The 12,457-nt window shown below is 35.5% G+C and overlaps 1 protein-coding gene across 1 annotated transcript; it reads left to right on the top strand.

Moving 5' to 3' along the window:
* Positions 1 to 5,221: 5,221 nt before the first annotated feature.
* LOC123673841 lies at positions 5,222 to 6,054 on the top strand. Its single transcript, XM_045608563.1, has 4 exons — positions 5,222 to 5,234; positions 5,278 to 5,492; positions 5,541 to 5,951; positions 6,049 to 6,054. The coding sequence occupies exons 1-4, from the start codon at positions 5,222 to 5,224 to the stop codon at positions 6,052 to 6,054; spliced, it is 645 nt and encodes a 214-aa protein (XP_045464519.1).
* Positions 6,055 to 12,457: the final 6,403 nt, after the last annotated feature.

The raw sequence follows: 12,457 nt of genomic DNA on the forward strand, positions 1-12,457 counted from the left end.
CCTTGAACTGAACTTAGAAAATCTCAAAAGGTAACCGTTTTCGCTAAAATCGACCTTAGATTTCCCTATAGTAATTTACATGTATTTGTCCTCGAAAGTGGTTAGATCCCCGTGTTGATACTCTACTATTGTCGTCTGAAACTGGTTGTAATCATTTGCAAGCATTTAAATTCAAATCATTCGAGTCTAGAGATGACTCCAATGCAAATCGTCAAAGCCGATTTAAATTATTCTTTACCCATTGAAAGAACTCATAATGAACAAATTCAAAATTATGTTGAAAACTACGTAGAAAATCTCAACGATATTTCAAAACATTTAGAAAAACGATAAGAGAAAAATTTGGCCCGTTTAGAAAAAACAAATAAGAAGAGATCTGCTGATCGTCCCTTAAATGAAAATCCAACGTATATTAAAAATCCGAGAACAAGAAAGCTCGACCCAGCGTTCAAAAGAATCGATGCAAGTGAAATGGAGTCACATCGTATTCAAGATTCGAAAAATAAACATACATGAATTACTTGATTAAAGCTGCTGAATTCTTTCCTCAATAATGGTGTATACGATCGCGGAAAGAGTTGAAATAATAACAATTTTTTTTAAGAATGATAAGTGCGGTAACCGTACAGCTAATTTGTTAAATGAAACGCATCCAGATAAACTTGTTGCTGGAAAATACGTTCTAGAATTAGTGCAAAAATTTCGTCAAACTGGATCAGTAGCCAACAAGAAACGAGACCCAGAACGTGAATTTCCGGTGAGAAATGAACCTGTTGAAGTTGCACTTTTAGGACAAGTTCATGCAGACCCTACATTGAGCACAAAGAAATTGGCTAGTGTTACCAATATCAGCAGAACCAGTATCCGCCGAATCCTGAAACATCATAAATTCTACCCCTACAAAATACATTTGGTACACCAATTGAATGAAGATGATTTTGATAGGCGACAGGAATTTTGTGAAATTATGACTACGAAAATAGATGCTGATGAGAATTTCCTTTTCAACATCTGCTTTTCTGATGAGTCTACATTCTTTTTGAATTTGACTGTGAATCGTCATAATTGTCGTTATTGGTCAGATGCTAATACACATGTTTTCCACGAAGTCCATACTCAAACTCCCCAAAAACTTAATATCTGGGCCGGTATTTTTGGGGACCGTTTGATGGGACCAGTATTTCTCGACGGTAACCTGACAGGAGAAACTTATTTGGAATTTTTGAATCAATTTGTTTATCCACAATTAGTAGACATCATTGAAAATGACGATCGTTACCATGAAGACCACTTGAAATTTCAACAAGACGGGGCACCTCCACAGTGCACATTATGCACAGCCTGTTAGGGCGTTTTTAGATAGAATGTTTCCTGGAAGTTGGATTGGAAGAAGAATTGGAATAGAGTGGCCAGTCAGATCTCCAGATTTAACCCACTCGACTTTTTCCTGTGGGGTCACTTGAAAAACAAAATCTATGCAACCGAACCAGAATCTCTGGAAGATTTCCGACGTAGAATTATTGAAGAATGCCGTCGAAGAACGCCGGAAATGCTACGAAATGTGAGGTCTCATTTTGAACAGAACTTGTACTATTGTATGGAAATGGGTGGTAGACAGTTTGAACATTTAATTCATTGACAATGATAATTATCTTTGAACAGTTGCAATGTTAGATCTTATTTTTATTGATTGAGTGAATAAAAATTTATTTCCCAACTTCAAGTTCCTATATCTCGAAAATGAATCGATAAAATGAATTGATTTTTGTTGTTTGATATTAAGAAGGAAACTACCTTTCAAATGAGGTATCACTTGCCATATGGTGTCATTTAAAAATTTAGGGGTGGCGGTCACAGCTCCGAGGGATGGAATGTATTTCGGGTGAATTTCATCGAGAACGATGTCCCCCTCAAAAATGTTGTTGATGTGTCCGAGCGTTTTTATATAACTCGGTTCTGCTGACCTTCAGAGCCGCTGTTTCGTTTTCAATGGTCCACTCTGTATATAGGAAAGTTTCAAAAGAGACAAATCAATTAATCTTCTGATAAATCATCATAATTAATTTTAATTTATTTTCATCTATCTTCTATATCGTCATCTACTAGTGTTAGTGAACAAAATAATATTGAACAACTTTTCGTGAAGTGCCCTGAATTTGTCATCAAGCAGGTGAAGCCAAAGGTAATTTCCCTGAATTCCCCTCCTTGGAACCTCCTTTTTGGAACCAGCTTAGCGGTGATTCGCCTAGGTTTCTTCTGCAGCCCGTTGGGGTAAGATGCATTTCACATTTTTTGGGTTATTCAATATTATTAGCAAAATTCATCTGAAATTGACCGCAAACCCCTTTTTGCGGACAATTAGTCCGTTCTGGCCACACGGTTATCGTGAAGTACTAGATCATCTGTTTCTAATTCCGATTGTCAATTTAGTTCGTTTTCTTTGCAATAATTATAGTCCGTGTTACTGTACGTCGGCTAATAATTACTATTTTTTGGCTAATAATAACTTTTAATGCTGTGACTTATACAAAAACAGTTTAACTTGAAATAACAACTTTTACTATTACTATGGAAACCTTAATATAATATATTTTTATGATTGAAAAGCCAACTGACTATTAAACTATATAAAACTGTAACATTCTCCCCCCCAAAAATAAATAAAACAACAACTTCATTGAATATCTAGGGGACATAATTTAACAGCTGGTCTTCTGTATGTTCCCAGTGTTGTTTTGACGTCGGCGCTTCTGACTTGTCCATCTTTTCCAACAAAAACAGCTTCGATCACCCCTTTCATCCAGCAGTTCCTGGGCAAGTCACCATCGATTATCATTACTACGTCTCCTACGGCTAAATTTTTCGTTTTCTTGTGCCATTTCGTCCTTCTTGTGAGAGTTGGAAGATATTCCCTGATCCAACGTTTCCAGAAACAGTCTGAAAAATATTGGGATATCTTCCACTGCTTTCTCGTAACTAGATCTCTTTCCGACAAGAGGCAAGGAAGTGGAGAAGCACTTGAAGTCCCTATAAGAAAATGGTTCGGCGTCAAAGCTTCTCCATCTGCGGCATCTATTGGAACGTGGACTAAGGGTCTGCTATTTACTATATTTTCAGCTTCGATGAGAAGTGTAGACAAAACTTCTTCTTTTGGCGATCTCTCTTTGAGAGTGACTGATAGGGCCGTTTTTACGGATCTCACCATCCTCTCCCAGCAACCTCCCATGTGTGGTGTAAGCGGTGGTATCCTTACCCACTCGATTCCCTTAGTGGTCATTTCGGCTAAAATCTGATTTTCGTTCATTTCCTGCAACGCCTTCTTCATTTCTCTCTCGGCTCCCTTCAGATTCGTACCATTATCAGCAAATATTTTCTTAGGACCACCTCTTCGTCCAATCATTCTTCTGATGGCCATAATGGTGGAGTCGGTAGTTAGAGAATTTGCAATCTCCAAGTGGATGGCTCGAATACTCATACAAGTAAATAAAACCCCGTAACGTTTTTCGTGTCGACGGCCAATGGTGACATTCATTGGACCAAAGTAGTCCATACCTTAGCTTTTCCTCTCAAACATTTCTGGAGCCTAGCAATATTTTCCCTATCACTGAAGCCGCATATTTCAGTGGTTTCCCTGAAGGCTGTTACAAACTGCAACCATTCAGTTGGATCTCCGGAAAATATTGGTAGTTCTTTGGGAATGGACTGTCTTGATAAAAACTTGCATAAGTTATGATCTTCTTGTTTTACTTTAATTTTTTCTTCATAATTCACCTTCTGCTCCTTGTTATAGATCATCATGGTGCAATGGCATTTGACTTTGCAGAGTTGCAGACTGAGTTCTCTACTATTTGCGATGATTATCTTCTACCCCTTGATGCAGCAAAAGCATCATATGCAGTAGATTTCTGTAGCAGGATAATTTACGAGATTGCACCTGATTCAAGGAAGGGGAAAAGGACAGAGAACAAAACATATAGACTAAAGTTTATATACAAGGCCCCTGGGAATGTTATAAGGATCAAAACATGCCTTGTATCAACATATAGAGGGGTTGATTACAAAAAGAACTTTATACAGAACGAGAGAATCTGCTTAACCATTAGGCTTGCAAGTATGCTTGCTGTAGTTATCCTCAATCAGCTGGTGCCAATTGCAATAAACAGAGATGTCATACTTTTGACACCTCTTGCTGGTGCTTGTTTCAGTAAGGATGATATTAATGAAATGGCTGATGAAATGGGTGTAACGGTCGAAGAGATGATAAAGGATCTGAATTCAGGTTGTCAATCAGGAGGCCAGCATTTGGACAATGGATACTTGCATATCGCATTATGCTCATCTTTGAGGCATTACTCCACAGGCCCTCGTCCTCTGTCCGAATCATGGAGATAAAACTTCTGTCGTAACTCATTCAAAACCAACTCTTGTCCCTGATGACTGGCTCTTTTATGGTAATGAAGGATCAAAAGACGTGTAAAATAATGCTGTCTATCAAGAATGATTGGGAATTTTGTTTCATAACAGATATCTTCTGATTCTCCTATTCTTCCGTTGATCCTTACAATTCCTTCACTATCCAACATGGGCGATAATTTATAAAGTCTACTCGTTTTATCGACAGGCTTCTTATTCATTAAACTTCGAATTTCTTCCCTGAAACATGCTTCCTGTACAAGTTTAAACCATAATTTTTCAGCTCTGTCTACTTCATCTGGTAATAACTCAGAGAACGATATTATGGTACCTTTGAAAACTTGAATAGCTTTCAACAACCACGCAGTTGACCTTATGAGTCGAAGATAAGATGAAAACCTTTCAATTTTTATCAGACCAGGATAACCTCATTCGTCTTGATAGAGCACTCAAGGGAAAAGCTAGGGAAACTGTTAAAGCTCTTCTAATATCTCCGAGCAATGTTTCAAGGATAATCAATATGCTTAAGTGTTCAAGCATTATTGAATTTTACCTGTGAAGTAGATAAAATAATAGAAACACTCGAAAAGAGGTATGGACAGTCGGAGTTCATTATTAATGATTTGATAGCTTCTATTAGAAAGTTTCCGCAATTGCGCGACGATAAATTAGAACCTATATTAGATTTCTCCACAGCAGTTCAGAATCTGTCAGTAACAGTGACAAGTCTCAACTGTCAACAATATTTTTACAATCCACAGCTACTGACTGAACTAGTTTCAAAGTTGTCAACCTCTTTGAAATTGGAATGGGGCAAAAAAGTGAATTGTCTAAATGTCAAAACTGAAAACATTAATATTTCAGATTTTTCTAATTGGTTCGCTGAGATAGCAAATGCAGCATGTTGTGTTCTAAGTTATCCGGAAACTGAAAATGAAAAGAAGAAGAAATACGTATGTGCCGCCAGTGAGGAGAACTCTACCCGCAAATTCAATTGCCTGTTCTGCAAAATGAACAATCATTCGACATATACTTGCAGTAACTTCAAGCAGTTGGATTCAGACAGAAGATGGGAATGGGTAAAGAAAAATAAAATTTGTTTCTGTTGTTTGCGTAACAATCATCAGATTAGGTTTTGTAGAAAGAAAAAAGTGTGCAACAAAGATGGTTGTGATAAATTCCATCACAGCTTACTCCATCCAAATTCTCCGAGAGAATATATTGCCACAGCACCAATTTCTGAGACTGAAAATGTGAGTTATCATACAAAAGAAACAGAAAAGAAAGTTTTATTGCGCATAGCTCCTGTACTTTTAAAAGGACCTGAAAACGAGGTTCATACATATGCGTTATTCGATGAAGGGTCCACTATTACCATGATAGATAAAGATTTAGCCTCATTTTTGGGAGCAACAGGTCCAACTGATCCTTTGAGAATGCGCTGGACAAATTCAACTGTTAATGAAGAGAACGATTCTCAGAGGATCAACTTAACTATCAAAGGCAAAAATGAAAATAAAGAATTTTTTATGACGAACGTAAGAACTGTCAGCGATCTGAATTTACCAACTCAGACAATTAGTTACGAGAAATTCATGAAAAAATGGAATTATTTGCCACCAATTAACCTTCCAGATTTAATAGATGCGCAACCAAAAATATTAATCGGGCAAGACAATATTCATTTAATAATTGCACGTGAGGTTATAGAGGGTGGAAAAAATTCACCAATATTGTCTCGTACTAAGCTTGGTTGGGTTGTTCATTGCAATATGATGCACCGTGGTCGTGTTGACAATGCATTCATTTTACATGTCGATAGGGATGAAGAATTGCATGAATTAGTTAAAATGTCTTTTAAAATTGATAGCCTTGGAGTGAAGATGGAAGAGAAAATATCAGTAGAAGAAGCTAGAGCAATGAAAATAATGGAAGAAACAGCTAAGAGAGTCGGAAACAGATGGGAGATAGGCCTTTTATGGAAAGAAGATGATGTTAAAATGCCTCAGTCGAGGTCAGCAGCAGAAAATCGTCTCAAAATGATGGAAAAGAAATTAGCCCGGAATCCAGTATTTTCCAAGGAATATTTAAACAAATTGAATGAATATGAAGGCAATGGGTTTGCAAGAAAGGTCATAGATATGGAGATACAGGATGGAAAATCATGGTATCTACCTCATTTTGGAGTTGTGAATCCCAAAAAGCCTGGAAAGGTAAGATTAGTTTTTGATGCTGCCTCTAAGGTAAATGGTATCAGTTTAAACGAAAAATTATTAAAAGGTCCTGATTTTTTAAATTCCCTACTGGGTGTACTCTTCAAGTTTAGACAAAAGAAAATTGCATTCACAGGAGACATCAAAGACATGTTCCACAGAGTATACATCAGAGAAGAAGATAGAAAATTTCAAACATATCTGGAACTCAAGCTTATCCAGCAGAAGAAGGAGCTTGATGAACAAGAAACTCAGGAAAAGTTGAGAGTACTGTACGTCGGCTAATAATTACTATTTTTTGGCTAATAATAACTTTTAATGCTGTGACTTATACAAAAACAGTTTAACTTGAAATAACAACTTTTACTATTACTATGGAAACCTTAATATAATATATTTTTATGATTGAAAAGCCAACTGACTATTAAACTATATAAAACTGTAACAGTCCGGTTTGTTGATTGTCTATAAAATTGAAACAATGAAGCTCGTAAAAGGCTTCGAAAGCCCTCTACATGAAAGCAATATATACGTAAAGATGTAATAAATGGGAAATTGGTAAAACCCTCCAAATTAAATCGAACCAAATTCTATGCAGTGTGAGACGTTCGAATTGTCGATAACTCATAATTAGATCTTTCAGCAGTTTCTTTGTCTCGGACGTCAAATAGATGGATCATTAATGTCACATAAATTGAGTAGTTAACACGGCTTTTGAATTTGTCTTCCAAGGTTAATACGCAGTTAAGATAATATTTTTGAACGGAATACATAAGTCTCGGCAATCAGATTGCTAACATAGTATTATATTATATTACTAGCGGACCCGACAGACGTTGTCCTGTACACACGTCTTTAATTTCATACTTTTTTTAATGAGCTGAAACAATCTGGACCGCTTTGATGAAAATTATTATTGAAAAGTTATTACTTTGTCAAATAAATAACAGCATCGTAAATGAAAACTTTAACTCATTTTAATGAAAGGTGAAAAAGCTTGCACTCAAAACATTTTATAACATATATATTTATTTTTTTTTAATTTACAAAAACTTAATTTATCGTAATGCCATTGGATGTACAATATTTTTAGTTAGTCCATGAGGAGTATAAACAAACAAACTCGATGGTTTTCCAACTCTGGAACACGCAACATACAATTGGCCGTGAGAAAAACACGGATTTTCTATGTCTAAGCCACAAAATGTCATCGTTTGACATTCCAAAATCAACAACTCTTTATAAATAAGAAATTAATTGAAAAAACATTTTCCAGTAGACCAAACTGTAAATCTAAACCATTCTCGAATCTCCACGAACACACACAAAAAATTTCATCAAAATTGGTCCAGTCGTTTAGGAGGAGTTCAGTCACATACACACGCACACAAGAAATATATATATTAAGATTATCGTTACTCCTTTAATATGTTATGTATCCTAAAAATTAGGTCCGACGTTAGAATATACTGTTTATTATTTGTATCCTTACTTCCTCTATATTACAGGGTCACTTATAGCCTTATTATATGATTTTGATGATATCAAGGCAAAAACACTCTCAATTTATAATAAATTAAAATCGTGGTTTACAGAGAACAAATTATTAATGAATGAAAGTAAAACATCAGCTGTGCTATTTAGCACAAGCAGATCGCAGAAAATGAGGGAAAATGTGTTGGATTTAAATGGTTGTAATGTCAAGATTGAAGAGTCAATTAAATTTTTGGGGGTATATTTGGATGGTTTCCTTAAATGGTCATATCACATAGATTACCTGTCAGGGAAGCTATGTCGTGTAGGATTTGGAATCAGAACATTATCAAAGTATTTGGGGCTAAATAATTTAAAAACAGTTTATTTTGCAAATTTTGAATGCCTTTTAAGATATGGAATTATATTTTGGGGATCAAGCTCAGAGGTCAATAAATTGTTTGTGTTACAAAAAAGGGTGATGAGGTATATTTTTAAAATGACTTCAATTCAATCATGTAGGGGATTATTTAAGAGAAATAAAATGTTGACAATTTTTGGTATTTATGTATTAGAATGTTTGCTTTTCTTTTTCAAGAACAAAGATATTTTTTCAGTTCGCACAATTAAAAGTAATTATCCTTTAAGATCGCAGAACTTACATTATCCTATACATAGGTTATCTCTATCAGAAAAGCACCCATCTTACATGTGTATTAAATTGTATAATAAACTACCTGATAGGATTAAACAGTTGAATGATTTTAAGAATTTTAAGAAAAATGTCAGAGAATATTTGATTTGTTTGGAACCATATTCTCTTTATGATTATTTGAGTTAATTTTAGTATTTTTGTGGATTTTGGCAATTTGACACTATTTCTTTTATGTATAGTACACTGTACAGACATGCTATGAAATAAAGAGTATTATTATTATTATTATATTATATCGTTTCAGTTACTTCCGACCGACAAACATGCCATCGGTGAGCATGCCATCGGAGAGCAATTTCTCACGAAAAGAGAAAGTGAGTTTAATGAATGCCACACACCTATTGCGAAAAAAATTAGAGAAAAGTAACCAATGATTCAAATGTAGGAGCAGCTCTCATAAAGTTAGAGGAAGAAAAAATTTGAATGTTAGGTAAACAGAAGAAATCTGATGAAAATGAGTGTTTTTTTGAAAGTCTTCTTCCTCATATAAGAACACTCAGTCCAAAAATAAAAATGTTATTAAGGATGAAAATACAACGAGAAGTTCATTACTGCGTTTATGGAGATGAGCAGCAAATCAACCAGTTCTTTTGAAAATACACAGGAATGTTCAGCTTCTACATCAATAGCTTTTTATATAAATCATTTTTCTGATGAATCTTTTCATAATTTATAAAAATTCAAAATGTACTTAGTAGCATTTACGTTTCTTATTTTTGTCCAAGTTAAATTTATTACTGAATAAAAATATAAAGAATATTATATTATGTAATACTGACCTTAAAGTTACCACTAGACGTTCTGTGGGAGTGATTGATCCAGTTTTTCATTAATTTAGAATCATCACCAAGTGATGACTCCATAAGAAAATGGATCCGGATGTTCGAAAGTACAGGTACAGATAAGAAACGATTCGAGAAGTGGAGGCGTCGATTCGTCAAAATCCGCCAATCGTTGAACATAAAAAAATCGCCCATGCATTTAATTTTAAAGAAAGATTTTCATTTAAAAGTTTATAAAATTCAATTGATTCAGGAACTGAAGGATACAGCAACACCTATACCCAGAGGTTCCAGAGATGCCAACTACCGTTCTGAACGGCCAAGGAGGTTTCTACGGACAACTACTCCTGTCCAGCCACCACGAGGACTCCTAGGAGCACAAGCTCCTTCTCCTGTACCAGCATCAGCTGTAAACGATAGTTTACACAACCTATACGAGGAATTACCTTGTCTAGGTGTCACTGGCAAAGCAGTCAGACAAGCACTATCAAACGCGCGAGATAGCCTTCCGCTGTGACCTACGACGGTCACCAACCAAACGATAATTTATTAGGTTTTCGCCTTTTAAGCTATCGTCGTTCAGAAGCCAAGCACTTGGCTTTTGAAGTCGGGATTACCGAAGCAGAAATGCCTTCGTACCCACCAAACTTAGGCTTCAACCTAGAATTCCTCGTTGCGATATCCAACATATTATCAGCGACAAAGACGTTCAAAACAACAGCCGTTGATTTCGCTTCTCCATCGGAAGCAGGAGCACAATCGCAGATTGTGATCGAACGTCCCCAAGCTACTTGCTAATGATAGCACCCCCGGTGTCAGAGGTGAGCTGCGGCCCACTTGCCTCATCCGTGAGAGCGAGTCCATCATTGGCTCAGGAGTATTCTTCTTTCTTGGCAATTACATACAGGGTGGCCACTTTTTCAATGGGATTGTATTGGTAACTTTTAAACCATAAGAGTCAGAAGGTCGGTCAAATGGAGAAAAAGTTGCATGCATAGAAGCATTATCAAGGAGTTCAAACAAATCGAGATTATCAAGGCCGGTTTTCGAGATATCATAAGAAAATTAAATTATGTCATTTTGATTTTTCTTTTTTTTCCACTTCATTTCAAATATCATCAAAAAATGTTACAGGAATTTTTTATTCGACAGTAAATTATCCTCAATTTGACGTAATCAGATTTCGTATCCAACGTTTCGTACTCTCTGGGCCACCCTCAACCTCATTTTTTTCAATACGGACCTGCATATTTTATGACATTTTTCCAATTAACTTTTAACGCTGAATTCAACGATATATCATACAATGGCATTCAAAGTAGATTTTCAGGTGATTTTGACCCTTATCCAATTTTCTTTGGGTCGGATCTGTATTACCTTCATTTAGTTTAATTAACAACATGCAATATGCAATGAATTTCGATAAGAAAATCAAATTACCCATGTTGAACTAAATGGAACATATTTAGAATCAAAACAAGAAACCAGTATACTGGTTTCTTGGTTCTTCTTTTATAATAATCATTCAAATATTTCAATTCATAATAATTAAACGAAAGTATCATTTAGTGAAAAAAAAATCAAATGATTATTCGAAAGTAAATGAAAATTAATGAAGTAAGTGTTCGAAATGTCCACCATTTTGTAAAATGCACTTCACGGTTCTGGAACCCATATTTCTTATACATTTGCTTGTTTGGTCTCCTTGAATACCTTCCAAAACATTCTCAATTTTCTCGCGAGGTATCACTATTGTTGTATTTGTCATTTGTTCTGTTGAAACAAATTACAGAATCGAACTTTTTTTGAGATCATTACGATATAATTTTTGCAAGGCTTGGTATTCAAATTTAATCTCATTGTATTCGCGTCTCTTGACTATTTTATTAACAGCAGTTTTTGAAAAATTCCATTCACTGGCCCCAGTTCTCGATTTTTTTTCTGGGTTCGATTGAATTTGGGTCAGAACATTGATATCGTTAATAGACTTGTTTTTTTTTACATACACACCATTAAATTTCGATGAGGGTCAAAATCACCTGAAAATCAACTTTGAATGACATTGTATGATATATCGTTGAATTCAGCGTTAAAAGCTATTTCGAAAAATGTCATAAATTATGCAGGTCCTTATTGAAAAAAATGAGGTTGAGGGTGGCCCAGAGAGTACGAAACGTTGGATACGAAATCTGATTACGTCAAATTGAGGATAATTTACTGTCGAATAAAAAATTCCTGTAACATTTTTTGATAATATTTGAAATAAAGTGGGGAAAAAAGAAAAATCAAAATGACATAATTTAATTTTCTTATGATATCTCGTAAACCGGCCCTGATAATCTCGATTTGTTTGAACTGCTTGATAATGCTTCTATGCATGCAATGTTTTCTCCATTTGACCGACCTTCTAACTCTTATGGTTTAAAAGTTACCAATACAATCCCATTGAAAAAGTGGCCACCCTGTATATGCAACCAACCTTTACCTCAGTGTCCCAGAGAGCAAGAGGTTTTAGGATGAACATCCCGAAATCCCTATTTCAAGATATTTGAGAGTTCTTAGAATATGTAGCCCAAAGTTTGTGTCATCCAACTTAATTGTCTGCATTATCATGCATGTTGAAAATAGAAGCAAATGTATTAGTGGTTAATGGGCTCGCGATGAATCCGAACCACGTTGTTAGCGATGAAACCATGCTGGACCTCGCCAGCTGCTCGGTGCCTACCAATGTTATGCCGAAGGAAGTTTTGACGGTTAATAGTTTCGGCGTATTAAAGGAAGTATTGTTATGCGATAATGAGGGAATTGGTGACGAGTTTCGATTACTGAACCGAAGAGTTGCTAGGCAAATAATGGGTAGA

This window comes from Harmonia axyridis, chromosome 1 (assembly GCF_914767665.1).
Source record: "Harmonia axyridis chromosome 1, icHarAxyr1.1, whole genome shotgun sequence".
NCBI classification, from domain to species: Eukaryota; Metazoa; Arthropoda; class Insecta; order Coleoptera; family Coccinellidae; genus Harmonia; species Harmonia axyridis.

Coding starts and splice junctions, on each gene's coding strand:
- LOC123673841 (XM_045608563.1), top strand. Junction 5,493..5,540: donor CAGACAGAAGATGGGAATGG/GTAAAGAAAAAT, acceptor AACAATCATCAG/ATTAGGTTTTGTAGAAAGAA.